Here is a 24,679-nt window from a genome sequence, read left to right on the forward strand (position 1 = left end):
GAGCGCCGGGTCACGTGAGGCGCCGCCGGTCCCGCAGCCGCCGCCATCATGTCGTGCTTCCCGGAGCTCTACTTCAACGTGGACAACGGCTACCTGGAGGGTTTGGTGCGCGGCTTTAAGGCCGGCGTGCTGCGGCAGGGCGACTACGTCAACCTGGTGCAGTGCGAGAGCCTCGAGGGTGAGCGGGGGAGCGCCGGGCCGGGCGGAGCCCCCGCCCCTTCACGGCCGAGGGCTGAGGGGAGAGCCTGCTCTGAGGGGGACTTCGGGCTTGTATCAGACATGGCTGTGTGTTTCCACGCCAGGAAACCCGTTTGCTACGTTGAGGCCAGAAATGAGGCGCTTGGCATAGCCTGATCCCCGCCTGAGGTGTGCAGTTAGCTTCTGCCGGGAGCAGGCAGCACGCAGGAGGTATCGGCAGCTTTGGAGGCGTTTCTTGTGTTCAAAGCAAACCAGCGCTGCAGAGCTTGGTAAACTCGGAGGGGAACTGCCCTTCCCCTGTGAGCTTTGGGCTGATCCTGCTTCAGCCACTGTCCTCTTTATTGATCGGTGTGTACAAAGCTGGGGTGGTTTTGTGTTGCTTGTTGCCCTTGGTCAGCTCATCCTGACCAGTCTGTGCTGTGCAGCTCCTCTGTGCCACTGCCCCATTTGCCATTTGTTTGTCACTCATACGTGTCAGCAGCCCGGCTCAGCAACCCACTTCTAAATCGTGAGAGCCAAAACCAGCTTGTGGAGATAGGTTGGAACATGTGCCAAGGTGTCTGGGTTTGTTTTGGTTTCTTTTTTTGTCAATAGGAGTGTAATTAGAATTATGGAATGGCTGCCCCCCACTGTGGGCTGGCTGCCCCACCAGATCAGGTTGCCCAAGGCCTGAAAGAGGTTTCTGGGAAATGTTCCTGCTGCCCTGCTGGTCAGCAGTGTCAGCAAGCCCTGAACTTTATTGCTGCAGGCTTCTTCCTCTTTGGGGTCTTTCTGTATTTACAGCTTCTTTTTTTTTTTTTTCCTTTCCCCCTTTTTGCATCCTGAACCAAGTTGTGTAAACCTAGCTCTCCCTTGGAGTGGCATTTTCTGCATTTGAAATGAGTCAATTTGGATTTCCTGTATCATTGCTCTGGTTTTGTTACTGTCTCCTCCAGACAGCTCTCTGGTGGCTGCTGCTGTTCTCCAACCATAAGGGCTGTTCTGAGTTCTCTGCTCTTCCTGTTCCTCCTCTGCTTTGCTTTCTGTATTCCTGCCTGATGTGCTCCTGCTGAAGGCTTTTCCTGCAAAGGAATGTTGCTCGTGATCACTCAGTAGGTCTGTGGTCAGACAGTTTCTCTCCTCTGTCCTCATGGTTCTGATTTTGCTGTCTGTCTTACTACCAGTTTTCTGTGCTCTGAAGGCTTTAATGTGAATTCGTAGAGTCATAGAATGGGCTGGGTTGAAAAGGACCACAGTGATCGTCGAGTTTTGGCCCCCTGCTGTGTGCAGGGTCACCAATTGTCAGACCAGGCTGCCCGGAGCAGCATCCAGCCTGGCCTTGAATGCCTCCAGGAATGAGGCATCCACAACCTCTTTGGGCAACCTGAATTCTCTCTGTTTGCACTGAATCTATATAGTGACAGGTTATTGGTAGCCAAAATGAGTATTTAGGCACAAAATACTCCTGTGCTCTCATCTGTTTTCCTGTTCTGCCTTCATTGCCTCTTCTTGGTGTGACACCAGCACTGCAGACTGTCCTCCCAGTCCTGGAGCAAACAGTCACCTCTGCTGTGGGGAAATCCTGAAGAGCTGAGGTTGTCCTGGTGCTGCCTAGGGGAAGGATCAGCTCCTCTGTGTTAGGACTCAAGCTGACAGCTCGATGCTGCTGGACGGGGGAGATCATGCTTTTCTGCATGATCCTTTGTAGCTCTCCCTGTCTGATAGCAAAGTAAGCTGATTAAAACTCTTGCTTCCTGCTGAGACAGCTTGCTGCTGCCTGAGGAGCCGTGTAGCTCAGTGCTGTCAGGCTGGCTTTATAAAGGGCTGGGAGACACAACCAGAATCGGAGGGAGGGCATAACAGCTGTTTTGGCTTAAGCTTTCTGTGTAAATCAAGAATATGTTTAATCCTTTCTTTCAGCACCAGAAGTCCTGATGATTTGGTGGTTCCTCAGACAGGCCCCCGTGCGCTGGGTACCTCTGCTGGGTACGCTTGGAGCTTGCTGCAGCCAATTCCTGCTTCTGACACAAGGTGTCAGTGAAGGACTTGGAGCTGTTTTCCCTCTGCCTCCCTTGTGCAAGCTCAGATCTGCTGTGCAGAATCTGCCTTGGCGAACCAAGCTTATGACTCACCTAGATTCCTGCTGTCAGAAGGGTACTGTGCTGTCTCCAGCTCCTAGAAGCTGCCGTAGCCTCTTAGAGGTCTGGTAACTGCTCTGCAGAATGTTAAACTGTTGATAGCATTTGACAGCCATGCCTCTGTAGGAATCATAGAATCGTTTGAGTCAGGAGGGACCCTTAAAGGTCATCTAGTCCCACTCCCCTGCAATGAGCCACAGCTCTGTCAGTGCTCAGAACCCCATCCAGCCTGACCTTGGGTGTCTGCAGGGATGGGACACCACTGCCTCTTTGTGCAGCCTGTGCTAGCAGCCTCTCCATCAGAAGCTGAAGAGCTAAAGGTGGTGGGGAAAGGGCTGCTCTGTGTCTAGTTTTGGTGTGGTATAACTTGCTGGCTGGCAGCTGAGGAGAGGTGGCACCTCACTGCTACTGGTGTGGTGCAACCACAGAAAAGGCTTTAAATTCTGCAGAAAATGAATGATTTTGGGGCATTCCTCGAGTTGGATTTCAGAGAATCCATTTCAGAAGCATCTGAGGTGGTTATAAGCACCACATAAACAGAAGCGACGCAGGGAGCAGCAAAAGCTGCAGCCTTCAGAAGGAGAAGGTGATGAGGTGGTGAGCTGCTCTGCAGGCTGCTGCAGAATCCCTCCCTCTTTTACTTTGCTACCTTAGGCCTGGGAGGTGGCGAAGCAAATTTTAATTTTTATATATGCAGCATCAATTTGGGAGTGCCTGAGCTGAGTGGTGGTTGCTGGAATTACACAGCATGGCCATCTCAGGCACTGCTGCAATGAATACCCAGCAAGAAGAGGATGAGGCTCCATTGTGCTGCTATGCTCTTGCATGGAGCAGCTTTCTGGGAGCTGTGACCTGGCCATAGTTTACCCAGCTTGGTGGGGGAGAGAACAAAAGCAGCGTGGTAATTCAGGAGCTCTCTTGCCAAATGCTGGTTCAGTCTGTTCTCAAAGTGCATGAACCACTGGGAGAAGTGCTGGAACAGGCATGCATACCTCTCAGCAGCAAGCCCTGGGCTGCTGACATGCATCAGAGGGGATCTCAGGCAATTGCTGCTGCTGCTGCTGCTGCCAGGTCTGAGCTGTGCTGGGGGCTGAGCTTTGGGAGAGCCTGAGCCTTGTGCTGGGGGATGCTTTGAGTCAGAGTTTGTAGATCCAGTCCAGTTTTTGGAAAACAAGTTCTGTCTGCTTGGATGCTGAGAGATGCAGAGGAGGTCAGTTCCTGTAGCTTGTGGCTGGCCTTCCCTGCAGAAGCTGTTTCCAAATGTTATATAAACATGGTCCATGTTCCAGTTACATGGCCTCGTGCTGGCTCTTGTGCTGTGTTGTGGGGGCAGCCCCTTCTGAGCAGACAGAAAGCAGTTAGTGAGGGCCTGCTCTGAGATGTATGTGGTGACACTGTCCAAGCAAAGCCTGGTGTGCATCAAGCTGCCCTTTTCAGTCCATTAGTCCCTGGTGGTGGCTCTCTGGCAACAGGTAAGCAGACAGCAAGGTGGATTCTTGCAGTGTGGAAGATTGGAACTGGAGCTGTGTGTCAGAGCTGAGCACTTTGGAAGTGTCCCCATTGAAATAAGAACTGATAGGACGTGCAGTAGCTGCCTTCTCTCCAAGCTCCCCAATGGATGCAACGCAGAATCATGTGACACTTGCACAGACTTTCATGGGGGCTCTGAGCAATGGCAGAGCTTAGAATGCTACTGATTGTCATCGGTAACAATTCCACATGTGCCAAACTGAGCTGAAGGACATTCTGAGTTTGGGTGTAATCTAGTTTTAGGGTGTTTGACTCTATGATGGGGATGATATTGAAAACTCCACTGTCGCAGTTATCCAGACCGTTTTTTTCCCCATCTCAGGAGTTCACAGTGTCTGGTAGAATAAAGCACAGCTGTTAACTTGTCTGGAGAGCGGAGATCTGGGCGAAGTTTCTGCTTTGCTTCAACCATAGTGCGTGTTGTTGGGCAAGGAGCTCTCTGCTGCATCCAGCATTCCTTATTAAAAGTAAATGGAGTACAAAACTCTCCTGGAAACAGCTGAGAAACACAACAGAATGGAGTGCTATTAAGTGCCTGGCCTTTCTTTCCCCTCTCTGTAACCACAGTCTGTTTCCTGTGAGACTCAGTGGTAACGTCCTCCTAGCTGAAAAGCACTGGGTCAGAAATGTCTTGCTAGATCCCATTGGAAATACACCAAAGAATTGAAATCTGTGTGAAAGCTGTCTGACCCTGCTGCCCCTCTGGATGAGGCCAGTGTCACGCTGTGCAGTACAGCTCAGCTTGGAGCTCAGCATTCGGAAAGCTGTCCAGCTTCTGCCTGCAGCTGAATGTGGAGTCAAAAGAGCAGACTCCTCCAGCTAGGCTTGACTCACAGCATGTGTACCTATCTTTTAGCGTATGCCGTGTATGTAAGGTGTGTCCTGCTCACCCTGCAGTGCCGAGGACTCGCATCAGAGGAAGCAGGGAGAAATGCTGTGGTTTATTTATTTATTTTTCTTCTTGATGATTGCTGTTTGTTTTCTCTGGACGGTGCGTTCACATCTGGTTTGGCTAAACTCTTCCAGCTCTTCTCTTTTCCCCATAAAGGCCTCGAGTCCTGGGGAGGATGCTTGCCTAGCTGGCCCTTGGGGGTGAAGCCGAAGGGAGATGAACATCATGTACCAGCACAGCTAGTCGTGCTGCGAGAGATGGGACTGTGAGACGTTCCTCAGCTCTGGATTCAGTTTTTCCGTAGAGATGTTTAGTTGCATTTGGCTCAAATAGAGCTTTTTGTCTTGACAGAGCCCAGCAAGTTGTAGTTGCTTGTCCAGAACCACGCCATGGTTGGGCACCTGACCTACAGCGAGGGCACTGGGGGAACAAAGCTTTCTTCAGCTTGTAAAGGGAGGGGAAGGTTTCTAGCCTTTTTCCTCCATCCAAGGCAGGGAATGCCTATATATGGAGTGTGTTTAAGTGGGCTTTGTCTTCAGCCCCTCTCTACCTCTTAACACCTGACATTTTCATCCGTGCAATTAGTAGGATCCACTTGATGATGCAGTCATCTGGCTGCTGTATGATCTTAGGGTTGTTGCCTGCTTCTTTTTGGCTCCGAAAACGTTTCATATGCCTCCTGCCTCCCAGTCAGGGAAAGCACTGAACACAAGCTTCCTTAGGTACAGCTCATCAAACCCCCTGAGCCCCTCAGTACAAACCCTGTGGAGTGGAACTGTGCTTTCTTTTCCAGACTTGAAGCTGCACCTCCAGAGCACAGACTATGGGAACTTCCTGGCTAACGAAGCCTCCCCGCTCACAGTCTCTGTCATTGATGACAAGCTGAAGGAGAAGATGGTGGTGGAGTTCCGTCACATGAGGAACCATGCATACGAGCCCCTGGCAAGCTTTCTGGACTTTATTACGTGAGTACAGCTGTTCATGAGCAGTGCTTAAAACCTTGTCCTTCCAGCCTTGGGGGCTCTCAGTCCGACTTTCTGCACACTTACCTGCCTTTGCTGCTGAACTGGTTCTGGCTCTGCTAGCCCAGGCATTTACTTTTGTCCCCAGTGCTGATTTTTTTCCTGGGTTTTCAGTGTCAGTCTCTTCAAAAACATCAGCCTATGCATGCCACCAGCTGTGTGCTAGTTCTGACTCTTCATCAGGGCCACAGGGATCCTTCCGTCCCACTCTGCTGGCTGTAGTCCTGTGCCTGACCCCATCATAAACTGAGGGAGCTGAGCTGACCAAAATGGAACACATTTTCTCATTTAGGGTTAATCTTTCACTGATCTTTCACTGATCTGTTTCCTCAGCTAGCTCGGTGGGATCCAATCACTAAGGAAAGGGAGGGCATGGAGTGTGCAGCAGGGCTGCAGCAGCCTTTGTTGGTGCATGAGAAGACACTGGGCTCTTGTGTGCGCAGTCTCACAGCTGGGTCAGCTGATGTAAAGGCTTGAAACAGCAAAGCATCCTCGTAAATCCTTCCTCTTGTATCCTTGCCATGTCTGGACAGTACCACTACCTCATTTGTTGAACCCAGTGCCTTACAGCTGTAATTTTCTGGGTCACTGTGCTGAAGCTGCCCATCTTTTTAAGCCTTTTGTGGTTTCTAAGATGTAGCTTTTTCTTACACACCTGGCTCTAAAGCTGGCTCCAGATACGGAGCAGCACATCAGCAAGACATGGCAAAGGCCTCACCTTGCAGCAGCACTGGCAGAGGTGGAAGCACTTTGTAGGTCACCATGTATAATGTGGCAGGCTGGTTCTTAGCAGCATTTGAATGACTTAGCTTTAAAACTGGTGTTCACGCTCAGCTTGATTTACGTTTGATCTTGTTCTGCTTCTGTCTCCCCAGCTTTGATGAGCTGTCTAGAGCAAAACACAGCTCTGTGCAGATGATATCTACATATCTCACCTACTGCATAATCTCCTTTTAAATGCATTGCTCCCATTTGTACAGAATGTTTCTTCCTCAAGAAGAAATTGTCTTTGCTCTCATCTCTTTTTACTCACAGCTTTTTTTTTTTTTAATGGCATTGTCTTCAGCACTCCCTGGAGGAAGCAGAATGCAGCTCTCTGCCTCCAGGAAGCGTCTCCACCCTCTCAGGGAGCATTTTGTCCTTGGAGTCCAAGCACTCAGTTGTATTTCTGTTGCACCATGATGGAGAGATCTCCTGTGGGTATGCAGTGTTGATGAAGCAGAATGTGTTAACAACTTCAGCTGCTCCAAGGTGGCGGTCTGTCTCTTAGAACCTCTAATAATTGTAGAATGGTTTGAGTTGGAACGGGCCTTAAAGGCTGTCTGCTCCCAGTGCCTGCGCTGAGCAGGGACACCCACAGCTCCAGCAGTGCTCACAGCCCCGTTCCCTGACCTTGGCTGTCTGCAGGGACGGGGCAGCACCAGCTCTGTGTGCAGCCTGTGCCACTGCCTCACCGCCCTGAGTGTAAAGAACTCCTTCCTTAGCTCTGACCAAAGTCTCCCTTCTTTTAGTTTGAACCTACGTCCCCTTGTTCTGTCACAATAGCGCCTGTTAAAGAATTTGTCCCCTTCTTTCTTAAAGCTCCTTTAGATACTGAGAACTTCAGTAACTTCTAGTGATGCTACAGACAAGTAACCATACATGAACAAGGACAGGGAAACTCAAGGAGCAGGATACTACTGTTTTTGCCCAGCAGGTCTTGATGGCTTCATTGATAATCCTGATATGTTCAGGGAGTAAAACAATGTTGATTTGTGGCAGGGGGCAGGAGTTTCAGAGCTGTAGCTCTGACAGCACAGAGCTTCCCATGCACATCCCAAATATCTGCAGTGGCAAATGGCTCAGTTCAGAGGCAGGCAGTGCCTCCTTATGCCGTGTGTCCTCCATCTCACACTGCTTTGTTTGTGGGGACATCATAGAAATATGGAGCCAAAAGATTTTGGCAGTGCTGGGAACATTGTGCTCATGCATGTGGCAGGGATGTCGTGTCACCACCTGACTTGGGTGACCTCAGGATGAGGTGGTGATACTAGATCTGCTCTGTGACCACACAGGTATGCACAGTGAGATGATTTGTTTTTTGCCTTTTAAACAGGGCTATTTCCCGTTCCTTTTTTTCCAGGGTGGGTAATGAGTGTTGGACAGAGACTGCTCCTGCTAGACAGCTCAGTGCCAGCAAGACTGATGGTCAGAGTAAGGAGTCTGTGTAACTGAATGTGACTGTGTGCTAAAACCTCACAGGTTGAACCGGGATAGAAAATGGTAGAAAGATGTGGAAGGTTTGAGTGGGACTGGTTCCTGCTGGAGGGAAGAGCGAGTTCGCTGGGAATGGCCTGAGAGAGGTATGATGGGTTGCAAACCATAGATTTTCTGATGTCAGGTGGGACTGTAGGAGTTGTGTCAGGCTTAAAATGGGAGATGTTTTGTGGCGTATTTGGTACAACTCTGAAATGCACTTTCCAGTGCAGGGTGCTTTTTAGGTGCGCTGTCCTCACAGCCGAGGCAGTGCTGCCTGCAGCTCGCCGGGAGGTGGCACTCCAGCCCTGCGCTGCCCGTGCCATGCAGTTGTGCCAGGGCTGAGAAGGGGCACCTCTCAGGGTGGGCAGAGCTGACCTCCCTGCAAAGCTTAGGGGGAAGGAGAGTTTTTAAAAGCACTCTAAGCCAAGAACGCAGCGATGCAGCAACCGCAGTGCAAGGTTGTCATTTGCAGGGCTGCTTGCCGTTGCTGGTTTCTGTCTCGGTGTGCTCCTCTCCTGGCACCGCTGTGACTCTTTCCTGGCTCCAGTCCTCTCCAGGATCTCTTCTGTGGCAAGTGGTGCATTGTTACTTGGCTGATTTCCCTTTTGTTTGTTCAAGTGGCAGCGTCTCATGCCACTGCGTATCGCGGTGAGGGAAATCAGAGCCTGCCCCAGTCCCTGTGAAACACCTGCTAGCTCTGTGCCTTGCTGTGCAGCTCCTCACAGCACGACTGCTGCTTCCCTGTGCTGTTCAGCCGACCTCAGTGGGTCTGACTGATGGGCACAAGCTGGCTGCTAGCTTCTTTGCCCCAGCACAAATAATTGTCTGTTTGGCCGAGGGAACGGAGTGACATGCTGTAGGGCAGCAACAAACAGGTATTAAGTGTACTTGAAACAGCAAAACCCACTTCCTGATTTCAACAAGCACATATTGACTTGTGGGATGGAAGTGGGTTTTAGGTTCTTCTCGGTGATGTGCTGCCCTGCCTTTCTGTAAAAGCTTTGTTCTTTGTGCCAGCCTGCCGTGTGCCATGTCTTGGCTCTTTCTTTCCAGTGCTTCTCTGTGCAGTTTAGATAGGACTCCTATCTGTCCTTTGTGCTATTACTCTGAGCTCTAGCCAGCTGTAGCCTGATTGGATTGTCTGCTGTAGGGTTTTTTCCAGTGAAGCTGGGAGGAGTGTTGGTTGTTGGTTTTTTTTGTTGTTGTTGTTGTTTTTTCCCCTTACTACTGTGTTTTCCCTGCTTGGGAAAGCCTGATTTCACAGCAGCCTCACCTGAGGGCTTTGGCAGCTTCTGGGCAGTGAGCTGCTGGGCAGGGAAGGGCTCTGCCTCATGGCCAGGCTGCTGGTGCCAGCTCTGAGCCCACGTAGGAGCAAGGCCTGGGGTGGAGCTGGGTCTGAACACGTCTTCCAGGTCCATGATCACACCTGTCTGCAGAGGATGGACTCAGACATCATTTGTCTTTACCTCCCCAGTCTGCTAGACCTTGGGAACGTGGTTGCCCTGAGGATGTCCCTGGGAACTTGGCTGTCGGTATGTTTTTGCGGTCACAGGACCTGTTTTTGACGAGGCTTCGTGTACCTTTTCCACTTGCACATGCCTTTTTGTAGCTGACACTTCCTTCTAGTACCTTCTGTGTGACCCTTTCCTGCTCTGCCTCTCCCTGCACTGGATAGATCTAGTTTCTACTGCCTGGCTTTGAGTTGAAACTTAATCTTAATGGCAGTGCTTTTCTAGAGCCAGACTGTTTCAATTGTTACTTGAGCTGAAGACTCAAGTCTTCCTACTCTCCTCCGGAATAGGAAGCTGCCTGTCTTTGTTTTAAATGTACGACAGTGTGCATGCTGGCATAGCTGTGTGAGGTTACAAAATATGACTGCATCCTTTCGAAGCCCTTTCTTACAGAAGAAAGAACTCCAGGAGCTTTACCTTAGGTGCTGACAGTCTGTTGGGGTGCAGGCAGCAATCCGAAGTTTGTTTTCCCACTTCTTCTGCGGTTAAAACTGCACGATGCTGCTTATTTGTTGAGACCTTCGTGATGGTGAGATCGGGAAGCAAAAATTACCGTAGCAGCTGGGGATCCTGCAATAAAAGGTTTATGAGCCTCTTCTGGCAGAGGTGGTTTTGGCAGAGAAGCACAGGTTCCTGACAAACAGCTTCCCTGTTTGCAGAGAGTGCAAAGTTGAACTGATAAGCCAAGTTCTTGGAGAGATTGTGCAACATTCAAAACGAGAGGGCATGGAGCTAATGGTCTGGAAATGATCACAGGCTTGCTGCCTCTGGATGGTGGCATTGGAACTGCGTCTGTTCCCATGCTTACTCAAAGGATACAGAGCTCGTGCCCGTTTCCCAGAACCAGTGTCTGCAAAGATAACTGGGCTGTGTGCCTCGGTGGTGGCTGCAGGAGTCATCTTTCAAAACAGCATGACGGCGGATGTCTCCTTTGGAAAGGGCAGTGTGCCCTCTGGAAGGTGGATCTTGCTGCGTATCACACTGTGCTTTATTCCCTGCTGTACCTGGAGGACACTTCCTTTCACCAGTTCCTTTAAACTGGAACCCTGCTTCGACTGACCAGTGCTCTTCTTGGCTTGGGAAGTGTCAGCACGGTGCACGCTAAGTCACACTACTGATCTGACATGCTAGCAGGGTGTTCGCATCGGAGGCAGCAAAATATAGCGATAAGTTCCAGTTGTAATTAAAGACATTTCTTCCTAATGAAGCTCTGTGGCCCTGAGGATGGCCCTCACAGGCAGACTGGAGCTGACTGGGGGGGAACATGCTGTTCCTGGACGACTGCATCCACGCTGGTTTGCTTCATCCAGGGGCAGGCATGGGCTTAGCCCTGCCCTCACTGACTTTGCTTACAGCTGAATCCCTCTGGTTGTTCTCATGCTTGCCTTGTGTTCCATCTCACCACCCCTTCCTCTGCAGCTGCATAGCGTGTCTGCTAGGGGCATTAAAACAGAGCGGGGAAGGAGTATGTTACAGAGTTATCCACGCTCCCCTGGTGGATTTATGCGTGGCTGTGGCTATTCCAGAAGGCAGCTTGCTTGCATGCGGTGCATTTAATTGGATGAGCATTCACTGGGCACTCCTGAATCCACATGACATGCTTTACTCCTTCGCTGAAACCATTCTCAAGGTCCTCCACCGCTAGCAGCTTTTGTTTTCCATTTGGCTTTAGCAAAGTTTATGTGTGAGCAGCATGATTAGATGTCCCTGGTCAACACTTAAACTGTGATTAGTGCTAAAGTCTCCTAGGAACAGTGCAGTGCCAGGGCTCAGCCCAGCAGACCAGCCTAATGTTTCTCAAGTTCTGAGGTCAAGCTTAAGCATCAGGCTTAAGAAACCAGAGCCTCTTGCATGAGGCTGCTTGGCATTCAAAACATCCATGATGTCTCAAGGGGGTGGCACGCATCTAGAGTGCGACGTGCATTTCTAAAACCTCAACACTGGAGTGCTTCTGAAGGGTTTTTTGTTTTTTTTTGTTTTTTTTTTTTTTTCTTTCATCAGGCTTTAATGCAGCTTATGCTGTATGACTGCTTGCAGGTTGCTGGATGATACCACTAGGAAACTGAACTCAGTGTCTCAAGAGATGGTAATAATCACATGGAGCTAAATATAGGCTAATGCTGAGAGCATTCCTGGATGCTCGGATGTGAAAGGCTCTGTAGTGCTGTGAAGTTACACCTCTTTGCTGTGAAATGGTCCCGTTGATCTGAGGTTAGCAGAGTACTCGCTTTCTGGCTGAGCTCCCATTTTGTGGTGGCAACCATGACGTTCTCAGCTTTCTCTTTGGCAGGTCTGCGAAGTGACCACTTACGTGTGGTTGTGATGGTAGGAAAGACAGGGAGAGGTCAGCATGTGTCCACACTGCCTGCTCCCTGCACTGCCCTCTGAGTTCAGCAGCGCAGCAGGCGATGCTTCCAGCCCACAGGCTGGTTTGTCGTTGTCTGAGCTGAAAATGGGACCTGAGGATTTAATTCAGTTCGTTTGCTGTCTATTACTCCAGGAGAGCCTCAGTGAGGCATTGAGGTCTTTGTGAGGTCCCTTTTCCTTTCCACAGCAGGGCGATTAGTTCGCAGTGATGTGCTCCATGTGCCAGCCTCTCAGCTGTCAGTGCTGCTCTATGTCAGCTACCGCTCCTCTGGGCATTCCTTTCCTCACTTTCAGAGCTCAGAAAGTGGTAACCCTGTGCTCTACATGCCAGCATCTTGCTCACATCTTCAGCCCTGAGTGCATGAACTGGGTGAGCCACTCTAAACACAAGAGTGACTGCAGCCAATGCCACTTCGTTTGTCATTTAAGACTGTCTCTGGAATTTGCACAGGGTTCACAGCACTCCTCTGATCCTGCTGGAGTTTCCCCTCTTTTATCTCAAAGCAAACACTCAGCATCTGCAGCCACAGATTATTGCACATGGGAGAGCACAGGAGGTCTGTGGTCAACATCCCCAGCATTTCCCCAGAAGAGAAGGCTCCGGGGAGACCTCATTGTGGCCTTCCAATATTTGAAAGGAGTGTATAAACAGGAGGGGAGGTGGCTGTTTACGAGGCTGGATAGTGATAGGACAAGGGGGAATGGATTTAAACTGAGACAGGGGAGGTTTAGGTTGGATATTAGGAGGAAGTTTTTCACCCAGAGGATGGTGAGGCAGTGGAACAGGTTGCCCAAGGAGGCTGTGGATGCCCCATCCCTGGAGGCATTCAAAGCCAGGCTGGATGTGGCTCTGGGCAGCCTGGGCTGCTGGTTGGTGACCTGCACACAGCAGGGGGTTGAGACTAGATGAGCATTGTGGTCCTTTTCAATCCAGGCTGTCCTATGGTTCTATGATCTCCCTTTAAGGGGAAGGTCTGGCAGTGGGGACACCGGTGTGAGCAGAGCCCCCCAGCTGCCCTGCCCCACTATCAGCCCGCTGCCTCCTGTGCAGGGCTGTCCTCGTGACCCCTCAGCAAGCAGCTGTTAAACCACAGCTTGGCAGGGCTCTCAGAGGATCCCTGAGAAACGCAGGTCATGCAGTGTTGGGTTCATTAGTCATGCTTTGTGACCACTTGCAGTATTGTTTACGGCTTCTTTAGTATCCCGGAGCAGAAAGCAATAAAAAACCAACCTATCTGCTGCAGGACAATGACTCTTTATGATTAGATTAGGAAGTGGGGGAGGGCAAAGCTGTGCCTGCTTTGGGGTTGCTGCCTCACAGGGCTGTGCCCTGGTGCCTTCAGGCTGTGGGTGTCCCACGTGAGGAGCTTTCATGCATTTTATGCGCTCCTTTGGTGGAAAGCCATCACAATCTTTCCCGTATCTCTTGCTAATCTGTGATTGTACTGAAAGAAATCCAAGAGGAGGAGAACACACATAGTTATGTTACCTGTAGCTATCGCATGGGTGCTGTCCTCCTCACTTCTACTAGGTGCTCGTCCAAGCTGCACGCCAGCATCTCCTGCTGAGAGCAATGCTTCTGAACTTGATGACTCCTTCCTGTCCCCAAATAAGAAATTCTGCTGCAGTGTGAGGCGTGAGTGCTGCTTCTAGGAATCAGCCAGCGCTGCGTTTCTGTGAATGTGAGTTTCTGGTGTAGCACCACACCTGGGTGTAGTGAGAGAAGGGCAGAGCGAGGCAGGATGTGACTACACGTGGAGCTCCGGCTGATCGTCCAGCCTTTGCAGATGCAGATAACAGCTCGTGGCAGGAATGTAATGAAGCTGGTAAGAACCTGATAGGAGATGGGGAGAACGATGACAAAGGCTGCTCTATTAAACAAGGAGTTGGAGGAGGTTCTAGGAAAACTGCTGCCACCATAATCAATCTAATCCTCTGGGCCTGGGCGGAAATGCTGGAGTGGCCAGGACCTCTCCTCTGGTTTTAGTACAGCTGTGCTACTGAAAGCAGATGCGTTCTTGTTGGGAACTGGCAAGTGTTGCCCCTTCCAGAAATGGGAAGAGGCTTTTCCAGCTGCCCTGGCGCTGGAGGACTTGCCTCATCGCCGTGACTGACTAAGCCAGAATGACTGAGATGAACCAGAGGCTGCATTTGAGTAAGTGTGGTCTGGGCTTGCTTGAAGGAAATGGGATTCACCCTTAGCTCACTATCAGGAAGGGTGATGTGGGTGTGCTGCCGTCTGCCTCCCCTTGTAGCCGCTGGAAGATCTTTGTCCTGCTCTTGCAACACCGCCAGGGTGGAAATTGAAAAGTGAAATTTCCCTCTGCTTTGCAAGTGGTGATATCTCCTGCAGAGGGGATTCCTTCTCTGAATGTGGATCCAATGAGCCAATAAGACGCTCGTGTTTGCCCGAGGACTGCAGGGAACTCGCCCATGCTCCCTACCAGTGAGCACTTCTTGCTGCCGGGAGATTGCAACCATGGTGAAAGCTGCACAAACAGAAGGACAGGTAATGACCCAGCAGACTGAAGGGCAGCAGGAGGTTTCCCAGTGCCCTGGTAGCTGTGCGACTGCTGTAGTTCTAGACTGAGCATCCCTGCAATCAGAAGGGTGCCCTGCAGAGCTGATGGGTGGAGGAGCGTTACCTGCTGCCTGGAGAAAGGGGCAGCATCTGTTTGAGGAATGAAGGTGTGGATTTGTTCATGGGCCTTCCCCTTGAGTGCATTTGAGAGCATGTAAGCCCATCTAATAAAACTGCAGACATCTGCCTTTGGCTGGCTCTGCTCACCTGTCCTTCCTGGGCTTCCAAGGGAAGCAGCTGTGTGGCTGTTAGCTCAGAGATGCAATGAGCAGCAGCATCTCCTTGCTGTCTGACTGCCTTGCTGTCCTGCCAGCCTTGTCCCACTGGCTGCAATGCTCCAGCACCCACCTGCTTCAAACTCACAGTCCCCTCTGATGCTCAGATGTCCAAAACTGTTTGGATGTGGTGCTCAGGGACATGATTTAGTGGAGGGTTGTTAGAGTTAGGGTAGGATGGTTAGGTCGTGGTTGGACTTGATGATCTTTAAGGTCTTTTCCAACCGGAGTGATTCTATGATTCTGTGTTGGAATTGAGGCCCAGTCCTTTCTGTTTCAGAGCAACCTTCTTCAGGACTTTTCTCACCAGCTGCCTGCTAAGCTTTTTGAGTTTGAGGAGTCGGAGTGCAGGAGTGTGAAGCCCTGAGTGACCTGCTCCTTTAGCATCTTTGCCCCTTCTCTGCTGCTGAGGAGTGGAAATAGTTGTGTGTGGTTCCGGGAGGGTATAAATAAAGGTTGTGCCAAAGCTGCCAGCCCCATTGTTTTCAGAAGGGAGTAGAACTGCAGGAATGTGACCCTTTCTCCATGCTCTTGGCAAGGTTGGAGCAGTGCTGTTGGCACCAAAGCTGAGCTCGAGGTTATCAGCAGATTCCTCTTTGCTCTGGTCCTTTGGCACTTTGGTGACCTGATCTCTGCAGAGCAGGTGATGCTGGGAGAGCAATGGGAACAGCTCCCCTCTACGAGCAGCTCTATCCTGTGCAGCATCCATGTCTCTCCTGTTCTGAGGACACCATATCTGGATGCAGCACTCCAGGTGAGCTCTCACAGTGCAGAGCAGAGGGGCACATCCCCTCCCTGACTTGCTGGCTTTGCTGCTTAGGATGCAGGGGGCACACCAGTGACTCATGTCCAGCTGCCACCCACCAGTCCCCCGCGTCCTTTTCAACAGGGCTGTGCTCCATCCTTGCATCCCACAGCTTGCACTGATGGTGGGGGTTGCTGTGACTCAGGTGCAGGCTGTGCACTTGGCTCTGTTGGATCTGATGAGGTTCTGGACGCACAGCTTGAGGTCATCCACCAACTTGCTGAGAGTGCACTTGATTCCACTGTTGATGTCATTGATGAAGATGTGACCCCTGTGGGACACCACTCGGCACTGATCTCCATCTGAACATTGACCCCTCTCTGGGTATGATCTTGCAACCAGTTTCTCATTCACTGTATGTTTCCACTCTGGAGAGAAAGTTGTGGGAGATCACGCCTAAAGCCTTACTGGAGTCCAGATAGATGACATCAGCAGCTCTTCTCTTGTCCACTGATGCATTATACCATCATAAAAAGCAATGACTTGTAGTGAGCGTGGTCAGACACAACAGAACAGAACCCCAGGGAGGTTGTAAGATGCATGTCGTTGGCAATGACTCTGAGTGCAGCTTGGTAAAGAGCTGAGCTGGCCGTGCTTGGAGCAGGAGGTTTGGCCCAAAGCCTCCAGAAATCCCTTCCCATCTAATCTTCTTCAGCGGTCAGTTGCAGCTACCAAATTGATGCATTGAGCTGTAGTATAAGCCTGGGCTTGGGACTGCGCTTGGCATTAAGGAGGTGCCTCACTTGTTCTTTGTGGGAAGGGTACATCTTCCTGGAGATGCTCACAGGGTCTGGTGCTGCTGTTGTGCTATTTGTGACAGGCTTCCTCTTTCACCCCTGCAGGTACAGCTACATGATTGACAACGTCATCCTGCTGATCACTGGGACTCTGCACCAGCGCTCCATCTCTGAACTGGTGCCCAAGTGCCACCCCCTGGGAAGTTTTGAGCAGATGGAAGCTGTGAACATTGCGCAGACACCTGCAGAGCTCTACAATGCCATCCTGGTGGACACTCCCCTGGGTGAGCACAAGTCCCTTTCCCCTGGAAGACCAAGCAGTGGGTAACACCCAGATGTGGCTGTGGTGCCCGTGGTGGTTGGGCTTGAGCTTACATCTGTGCCTGTCCTATTCCAATTTTTCCAGTTGGACCATTGGGTAATTTTTGGAAGGCAATACTTGGAGATAACTGTTAGAGATTGACACATTGCTCTGAGATGGATAAAATTAGCTCTGGATCAAGCCTTTATCTATACTATTTGTACTACTATCCATACTACTTCTATCTATACTATCCAGCTAACTGGTAGTACTATCTAAGCTACTATCTCTGCTATCTAACTAACTATAACCGTCTATATACTAACTTCCCAAAAGCAGACAGCAACAACAAAAAACCCATGCCAAAGCTTTGTGAGCTGTTTGGATAGCAGGATCCTGCACTGAGGCACCGTCACAGGGCTACAAGCCTTGACCAGGAGGCATGTGACACTGTAAAAACAGTTCTGTGAACAGCCAGGCGGGCAGATCTGGTCTTTAAAGATAAAAGGTGTAGGAAGTGGTTGTGGAGAAAACACAGGAGACTCTGCGGTAGTAGGAGAGGTAGTCACAGGAGACCTTCTAAGTTAGTATCTGTGGGCAAAGGTAATGAGCTACGCCTGAGTCAGTGATTAATCACTCTTTTTGGAGTTGCTAGAAAGAACAAAACACTTAAATCATCATTTTGTCTTTGATGGTAGTCATTTTTGGAACTAAAATGCTTGCTGTAGTAATGGGGTAACTCGAGTTGTTGTCATGGAAAAATGATTTGCCACAGAGAGCCCAGCAAAGAAGGAAGAACGTGTCTAAAGGGGTCTGGCCACCTCTGAGTGTCCAGAGAAGGATGGAGCTGCTGCAGCAAGGCCAGTGCCAGTACAGCTGAGCATGGTGTGCTTGGCTTGCCGGGTAGGAGACTGCCTGCAGCTGAGCCAAGTCCGCTGTAAGGGTGGTGTGTGGGAAGAGCATCCTCCTCAAGGGTAAGCGTGAGCCTTCCCACTTCAGGAATAAGATAGAACCAAGTGTTTCAAAGGTATTATTAGCTCCCAGAGACCTAAAAGCTTCACCTTGTTACACTGGTGAGGAGGTTGCAGAGGAGGGTCTCTGCCTCTTGTCTTCGTGCACTTGTCCCTGAGTGAGCTTTGCCTGCTCCTGCCCTGGCTGGTCCAAGTTCTTCAGACCTTTGCCCTGCCTATGCCCTTGAGCCTGTGTACCATCTAGTGTGGCATTTCTTCAGCAGAAGGACGTGGGGAGTAGCAGTGTTGCCTAAACAAGCAAGCACGCAGGCTCCAGTTGTTTAACTTGCACTCCTTCCAGTGACCACACGCGAAGAAACAGCAGCTCTATCTCCTAACAGTGCCTGAGCAGCTACGTGGCTTGGTAGGAATGCCTAACCCCAAATGGCTTTCATAGGTTAGCAGGGCAAAATAAGTCTTGCTGTTAGCCTAATTTGGGATATTGGAGGGCCAAGAACTGAAATAGCTGTGTTCTCATTCCTCTGCTACTCTGAAGTAGCCACTGGTCTCCGGCTAGCCAGCGAGCCCTGCAGTGAAAACCAGTCCTGGCACTCTCTGGTTTCATTTCTGCCAGCCATAGTGAGCAGCGTTCCTCTAGCTACGTGGCACTGCCCTCTGATGCTGCTGCAGCATAGCAAAGAGGCCTCTGTGGGGGTCATCCCCTGCTCAGGGCTCTTGATCCCTTCCAGGCTGTAGGAGCTGTCGTATCCCCACGTCTCCTAAACCCACTTAAGGTGCTGGAGGAGGGAGGAGAAGCACGCCAGGACTGCCGTCTCCCTGGTGCTGTGCTGTAGCAGGCAATTTGGAAGCTACCTTGTCAATTCTGAGAGCCTGCATCTGGGAACAGTTTGGGGTTGATTTGTTTGCTGTTTTTTCTTTTTTTAAGTGTGGGCTGCTCTGGCACTGATGGTGGGGGCTGGAGATGAGAACTTCTGCTGAGAATGAGCTGTTGACAACATGGACTTCAGGGAACAACACAGTCTTCCAGGGGTGAAGAAAGACATTGGGTTGAGTGCTCCAAAAAATACCTGTGGCTTGGGGAGCGATGGTGAAGCCTGAGATTTGAGTTATGGCAGTTTGGTGGCACTGAAGACAAGGGCCAGAGCAGCTCAACACAACCTGTGCTTCTGCCTGCTGTTTTCAAGGGCTCGCCCTGTGTGTGGGTCTGGTCAGGGCAGCACCAACTGTGTCTGTGGTTCTCTTTCAGCTGCTTTCTTCCAAGACTGCATATCTGAACAGGATCTTGACGAAATGAACATTGAAATCATTCGAAACACGCTGTATAAGGTAACTGAGACTCTGGGAAGGGAAAGAGATGCTCGCTTCCCTATTCATTCCTAGTGTGCCTGCAGCTCTGGCTGGCCAGGAGCTCCAACTGGGAGACTGACTTTCTTCAAATAAAGGGAAGAAGGTATTTCCCCCTTAGAGTAGATACAAAAATAAATTTGCTCCTTGTCCCAGGCTTGCACGGGAAGCTGTCAGTTCCTCTTCTGGCCCCGTCTGGTTTGAGCTGGCAGCATAAAAGCGTGTGTTTATGTGCAGGCTGTGGCTATCGCTCCATCTCAGCTCTCTGGATTAAGGGTGGGATGCAGATTGTATCTGCCAGCCTTGTTTGCACTGGTCACAGCCAGCTAGCAGGCAGCGTGACCTCTGCTTCCCAAGGAAGCCTTGGCCTGTTGGGAGAGGTGGAGAGCAGGTCAGGCATGAAGGGAAGAAGGCAAAGGGAGGGGAGAAGGTGCTGCGCGTTGGCAGTCATGCCCAGCTGCACGTGGCCTCTGGCATGTACTGATCTTTTGTTGTAATGGAGGGAGGTATGCTGGCACGCATAAATACCTGCACCCTTGCAGCTTGCAGCTCGCTGTATGGAGCTGGGGGAAGGCTGGGAGCAGAGTGAGCAGGCAGCAGGCAGCTTGGTGGGCACCTTCACCGTGGGTCCCAGCTGCCACTACCTTGCCCGTCTCCTTGCTGAGGCTGGGTGCTCCTTTGCATTCTGCTTTTGCTGCCCCCAAACTGAACGTCTGCCTCTGAGTGCTCTGGAACTGGCTCTCACTGATATTCTACCCTCGGGGAGGTTCTTGAATGGAAATGTGCTAAAGACAGGGAGCAGGAGTTAGAAGTTAAGTGGTCAGCTCTTAGAGCAGAGAGAGGTCAGCAGTGGAGGCACGCTGGCATCATCATTTTCACTACTTCTTCCGTGTTTTCCCATCTTTAAGTGGATGTGCTGGAATGCAGCTGGCTGGCTGCTGGCCTTTGCTGGCAGCCTGCCTATAGGAACCTGCTGGAGGAACTTTGTGGCTGGACACTAAAATACAGCAGAGAAATCACTGTGGATAAATGTGAAGTGATGCATGGGAGGCGCGAAGACGTGGGCTTATGAGGCTCTCCTTATTCCCTGCTGCTTCTGCTACATTAAATCTTGGGTTGTGTCCGACCTGAGCAGTTGGTTCTTAACAGTGAGAACTGCACAAACATCACTGTGCTGCTGCCTACATCTGCGGTGTGTTTGTGCTGCACATTGCACCTTTTCATGGTCCAATTCCTCTCTCTCATCTCAGAATGCAAACAGCAGAACAGGAGAAGCTGCTAAGAAGGGCACTGTAAAGGTTTGGATACTTCCATATGGGAAACTACAAAGAAGGTTTGGGATTCCTCAGCTGGAAGAGGAGTGAATTGTGATGGTAATGTTGAACAAGACAACGAAGATGGACAGGCCGCGGATCAGCCTGGATGTGAAGCACAAACAAGACTAGCAGAAGGCAGAGGGTAATTGAATTGCGTCATGGAAGTGAAAGTCCATTAAGGACTATTAAATGTGAGCACACCACCATTTCAGGGATACAGGTTTCGGGACTCTGGAGAGCTTCCTGTAAATTGCTGTCATCTGTGAGGGGCCCCAGGGAGGGCACCCAGCAGGGCCGTCCTGCAGTCTGCATGGTGTCTGTGGTGCTGGATCCTGACAAAGTGCTGGATAGCTGAGCTCACCTCCTCTATTTGCAGGGCCTGAGGTTTGCACGTGAACTCTGAGAAAGGCAGAACTGGTGAGCGAGCCTCTCACCCAGCCTCAAGCAAAGTTCCATGTCTGTGCCTTCCTTTCCTTCATGCCAGTGCTCTGCACTTCTCTGTGCTTCAGCGATGGCAAAGAGGATTTCCAGCCTTCTGGCAACGGTGTCTCTTTGATGCGTGGTGCTGGCCCAGCAGTGCTCTTTTGCACCGTATTTACAGAACGCAGTCATCCAGGTGCATTCCTAGAGCAGAGGCCGAGGATGTGGTCCATCTTGTGACAAGGCAGAGATTTGTGGTGTCTCAGCATCGTTATTTTTCCATCCCTTTACGCGGTTCTGTCTGCAGCACTCTGTCTGGGGAGGTGTGTTTATCACATGATGGTCTCCTCTGAGCAAGTTTTTTGCTGAACAGCACTTTTAGCCTTGCACTGCATCCACGGCTCCCCTTGGGGGATGCAGTCATCCTCCAGCTGGATTCTGGTACCTCTCCACAAAGGATTACGTTTCCTGGAGGCAGCATGGCTGTGCCTAGCTTGATACTTTCTGCAGTGCTCCAGTTGGGATGGAGACCCGGCGGCTGCAGTGTGAGAAGAGAATTACAGAGGACGGCTGGTTTCCTTCACAGATGTCCCGTCTCATCTCTCAACTCTGCTTACACAGCGCTCCTTTCTGAGCTTGGGTCTTGCAGCTATGGTTGTGTGGCTTGGCATGTTTGTAGAGGCCAGAGCAGGGTCAGGAAACCATGTGAGACTTGAGCGGATGCTTTGGAGTTAGACCACTCGAAGGAGCAAAATAGGCTTGAATGTTGGTGCCTGGTGTTCTGCCTGCTGTAAGCTCATCCAGTCACTTGAACCAAGCAAACCACAGCTCTTCATGTCTCCGGCTCCTGGGGAAGCACTGTCCCTTGTGTGGGCTTGGCATCCAAGTTCATTTGGGGTGAGAGTGCCTGTGCTGTGTTATAAAGTGTCTGGGAGCGTCCCTGCTTGCTGTCTGAACGGCCCTGCGAGTGGTAAATGAAGCAGTGTGGAAATGTGCTCATTCCTCTCTCTCTTCCAGGCGTACCTGGAGTCCTTCTACAAGTTCTGCAAGGCGCTGGGAGGTACCACAGCAGACGCCATGTGCCCCATCCTGGAGGTAGGTCTGGAAGACCCTGCAAGGACACCCATTGCTTTGTGCTCAGCCTGTCTGCCAGCACTAAGGGTGATCCTTGTCAGCATCCCAGTGCAGCCTGACCTAGGAGAACACTGTCTGCACGTGACTTTGGGCAGGCTTGGTCGCCTCATCTCGGCCATGTGCTGATCCATCGTGGCAACCTCCATCCAACAAGCAGGAGAACTACCAGCACCGTTCTGCGCGTGGCCGGTCGGTGTGCCAAGGCCAGCTGGTGGGTGTGCTGGGCTCGAGGGCAGTAGGTGGGAGAAAATCACTCCTGGAGCTCCGCTCAGTGCTTTGGTTTGTTCCCGAGGTAGGGATTTCCTCAGCCCAGCAGTCCCCAGACATCAGCTAGTGGCTGTACAAGGAGCCCACACATGTAGAGCTGTGCATCCCAGGCAGCGAGCCAGGCTTGCTCATGCTGCCCTCTGATGTGGCTCAGTTCAGAGCAGCACCGGTGTCTGCTGACCTCACTGCAGTCCGAGGTGAAACTCTCTTTTCTCCCACAGTTTGAAGCTGACCGGAGGGCTTTCATCATCACCATCAATTCCTTTGGCACTGAGCTGTCCAAGGAGGACCGAGCGAAACTGTTCCCACACTGTGGCAAGCTCTACCCCGAGGGGCTGGCTCAGTTAGCCAGAGCGGATGACTACGAACAAGTCAAAAATGTCGCCGATTACTACCCTGTGAGTGCTTTGGGGTGAGGGCACAGAGGACTGGTGCCAGGATCTGCTGTGCATCGGGGCTGGGGGAGCTCATGGATAGGCAGCATGAGGAAGGGACTGCCTGTCTTGTGCTGCTTGGAGTCAGAGAGCTTGGTGTCTCCGTGCTGAAGCAACACATGCCAGTGCTCATGTGTGTGCACAGGGCAGGCTCTCTGCTGACCCAGTGTAGTTGCTGTTTCTGGTGCATGGGGCCCAGGAGTACTGCTGAGGTTGGAGGGTACCAGGGTGTGGGTGTATCTTTTTGTAACATCTTCCCTCAGGAGTACAAGCTGCTGTTTGAAGGGGCTGGCAGTAACCCTGGAGACAAGACCCTTGAAGACAGGTTCTTTGAGCATGAGGTGAGTGAGCCCTGAGACACTTCTCAGCAAGCGTGTCTGCTTGTGCCCTCTGAAAAGCTTGAGGAAGCAGCAGGCTCGGCTGCTGCCCTGGTGGTAGAGCTCCAGAATATCAGTGTTTTACAAGAACAGTTTGGGGGAAGGAAGAGGATGCTAGCCATGTGCTCCAAGGAGGGAATGAGGCTCAATCCTCGTAACCCAGAAGCTCACAGCAGTGTGCCAGATTTGGGGCTGCTGTTAGGTCCACCAAAAGTCAAAGCAGAGTGTAATTATGTGGGAAAGGATGGTTCTCACAGCATGTGAGGGTATAAATTCTTCCTCTGCATGTCAGACCCTTCCTGGTTGAGTCCTGAGCCTTCTGGGGAAGTCACTGCAGTTCAGTGCTGCTCCATCCTTCCCTGGGCTGGCTTCTGGCAGCCCAGCAGAGGTAGACAGGTGCCATGTCCTCCCCAGGTGAAGCTGAACAAGCTGGCATTCCTCAATCAGTTCCACTTTGGAGTCTTCTATGCCTTTGTGAAGCTGAAGGAGCAGGAGTGCCGCAACATCGTGTGGATCGCAGAGTGCATCGCCCAGAGGCACAGGACCAAGATTGACAACTACATTCCCATCTTCTAACCCTGCTCTGCACCTGTCCGACCCCTGGAGCCTGGAGGGACCCTTGCCTCTCTTCCACGTGCTCCCTGAGTTACCTCTTGCCTAGACTCCATGGGTGTTGAACTGGCTCAGGGGGAGGAACTGTACAGTTGCTAGTTAAATTATTCTCGAGCTGAAGTTAGATTGTGTGTGCAGTGAGGGGTCCAGAGGGGCTGGTGGCACAGGCTTGGCCCTGTGCAGCGGGAGGGACGCCTCCTGTTGTGTTCCCATAGTACCTGTGTTACTGTACTCAGTTGCTGTGTGCACTTCCCCTGGCCGAGCCTGCGGCTCGCTGCCTCCCAGCACTGCAAGGAGCACGGCAGCTCTGCCCCAGCCAGCAGTCCTTGCTGTCAGGGCTCTAAGCACGCTTCCTCCTCCGTGTTGTCCCTGTGAGGTTTAGTTTGAATGTAACTTGTAGCGTAGCCAGTGCTGCTGTGTAATCCCTGCATCCCCCTGTAGCAAAGCCCTGTTGTGGGAGCGACCGAGCAGCCCCGGCCAGAGCTGGGACGGAGCCTGTGGGAACACCAGGGCAGAGCCAGAGCACATGTGCAGTATTCCTCCAGCTCCAGCAGCATTCACACCAGTGCTGGTGTCCTCAAAAGCTCCTCTATCAGCTGCTGGAGCTTGGAACGGCTCTGGAAGCCAGCTGAACTTCTTTCTCCCTGCAAACGCTTGTGGCTTGGAGCTCCCCGTCCTCCCCAGCTGTTGGGACAGTGCTGTGCACTGCGTCGCCCTATGGGCCCGGTCCCAGGGCAGAGCTGGAGTCCTGTCCATCCGGGTGGGGGTGGGGGTGCTCCCAGCAGCAGCAGCTCCATCCCGGCTTTGTGCTGCGGTCACCTCTGAGTGTCTGTTCTCCTGTGACCCTCCCTCCTCTCTACACCAATAAATATCTGCCTACCGCACAGCCTGCTGCACCCTGGAGCTGCTTCTGTACCTTGGAATGCTCCAGTCCAGGGCAGGACAGCCCCGAATGAGACCACAGAGCCCAGTGGCTTATCAAGAACAGATTTATTTAAAAAGTGACAATCACGTATTTCATCCGGTGCGGAGCTCTGCGGCACCCGCAGCCCGGCCTCAGCCCCTGCCATCACCGGGGGCACACAGAGCATGGGATGGGGAGGCAGGGGCTGGCCTGCCCTGGCTGCAGGGCTCTGGCAGTGCTCAATGAGCTGCCACGTGGCTGAGAAATGCCCGAGGTGCGTCCCAGCGCGCGGAGTCAGGCGTGGGGAGTGCGTGGTTAGAAAAAAA

General features: G+C 51.6%; 2 protein-coding genes across 2 annotated transcripts in view; one reads left to right on the forward strand and one right to left on the reverse strand.

Annotated features, from left to right (window-relative positions):
• ATP6V0D1 (ATPase H+ transporting V0 subunit d1) lies at nt 1-24,679 on the forward strand. Its single transcript, XM_003209671.4, has 8 exons — nt 1-178; nt 5,531-5,702; nt 16,379-16,557; nt 18,792-18,871; nt 21,643-21,720; nt 22,248-22,424; nt 22,724-22,801; nt 23,252-24,679. Exons 1-8 carry the CDS (start codon nt 49-51, stop codon nt 23,411-23,413), a joined length of 1,056 nt encoding a protein of 351 aa, XP_003209719.1. The 5' UTR covers nt 1-48; the 3' UTR covers nt 23,414-24,679.
• Nucleotides 23,495-24,679, reverse strand: part of LOC100548047 (SNF-related serine/threonine-protein kinase-like) — a 3,941-nt gene continuing 2,756 nt past the window's right edge. The window contains exon 5 of the mRNA XM_010718039.3: nt 23,495-23,519. Coding sequence (XP_010716341.1) covers nt 23,495-23,519 — 25 coding nt within the window. The remainder of the gene's footprint in view (nt 23,520-24,679) is intronic.

This window comes from Meleagris gallopavo, chromosome 13 (assembly GCF_000146605.3).
Source record: "Meleagris gallopavo isolate NT-WF06-2002-E0010 breed Aviagen turkey brand Nicholas breeding stock chromosome 13, Turkey_5.1, whole genome shotgun sequence".
NCBI classification, from domain to species: Eukaryota; Metazoa; Chordata; class Aves; order Galliformes; family Phasianidae; genus Meleagris; species Meleagris gallopavo.

Bases quoted from the DNA above. Each gene is read 5' to 3' on its own strand.
- ATP6V0D1 (XM_003209671.4), top strand. From the start codon at position 49: ATGTCGTGCTTCCCGGAGCTCTACTTCAACGTGGACAACGGCTACCTG. The intron at 5,703-16,378 runs GTGAGTACAGCT...TCACCCCTGCAG, and splicing joins AGCTTTCTGGACTTTATTAC to GTACAGCTACATGATTGACA. The intron at 22,425-22,723 runs GTGAGTGCTTTG...ATCTTCCCTCAG, and splicing joins ATGTCGCCGATTACTACCCT to GAGTACAAGCTGCTGTTTGA.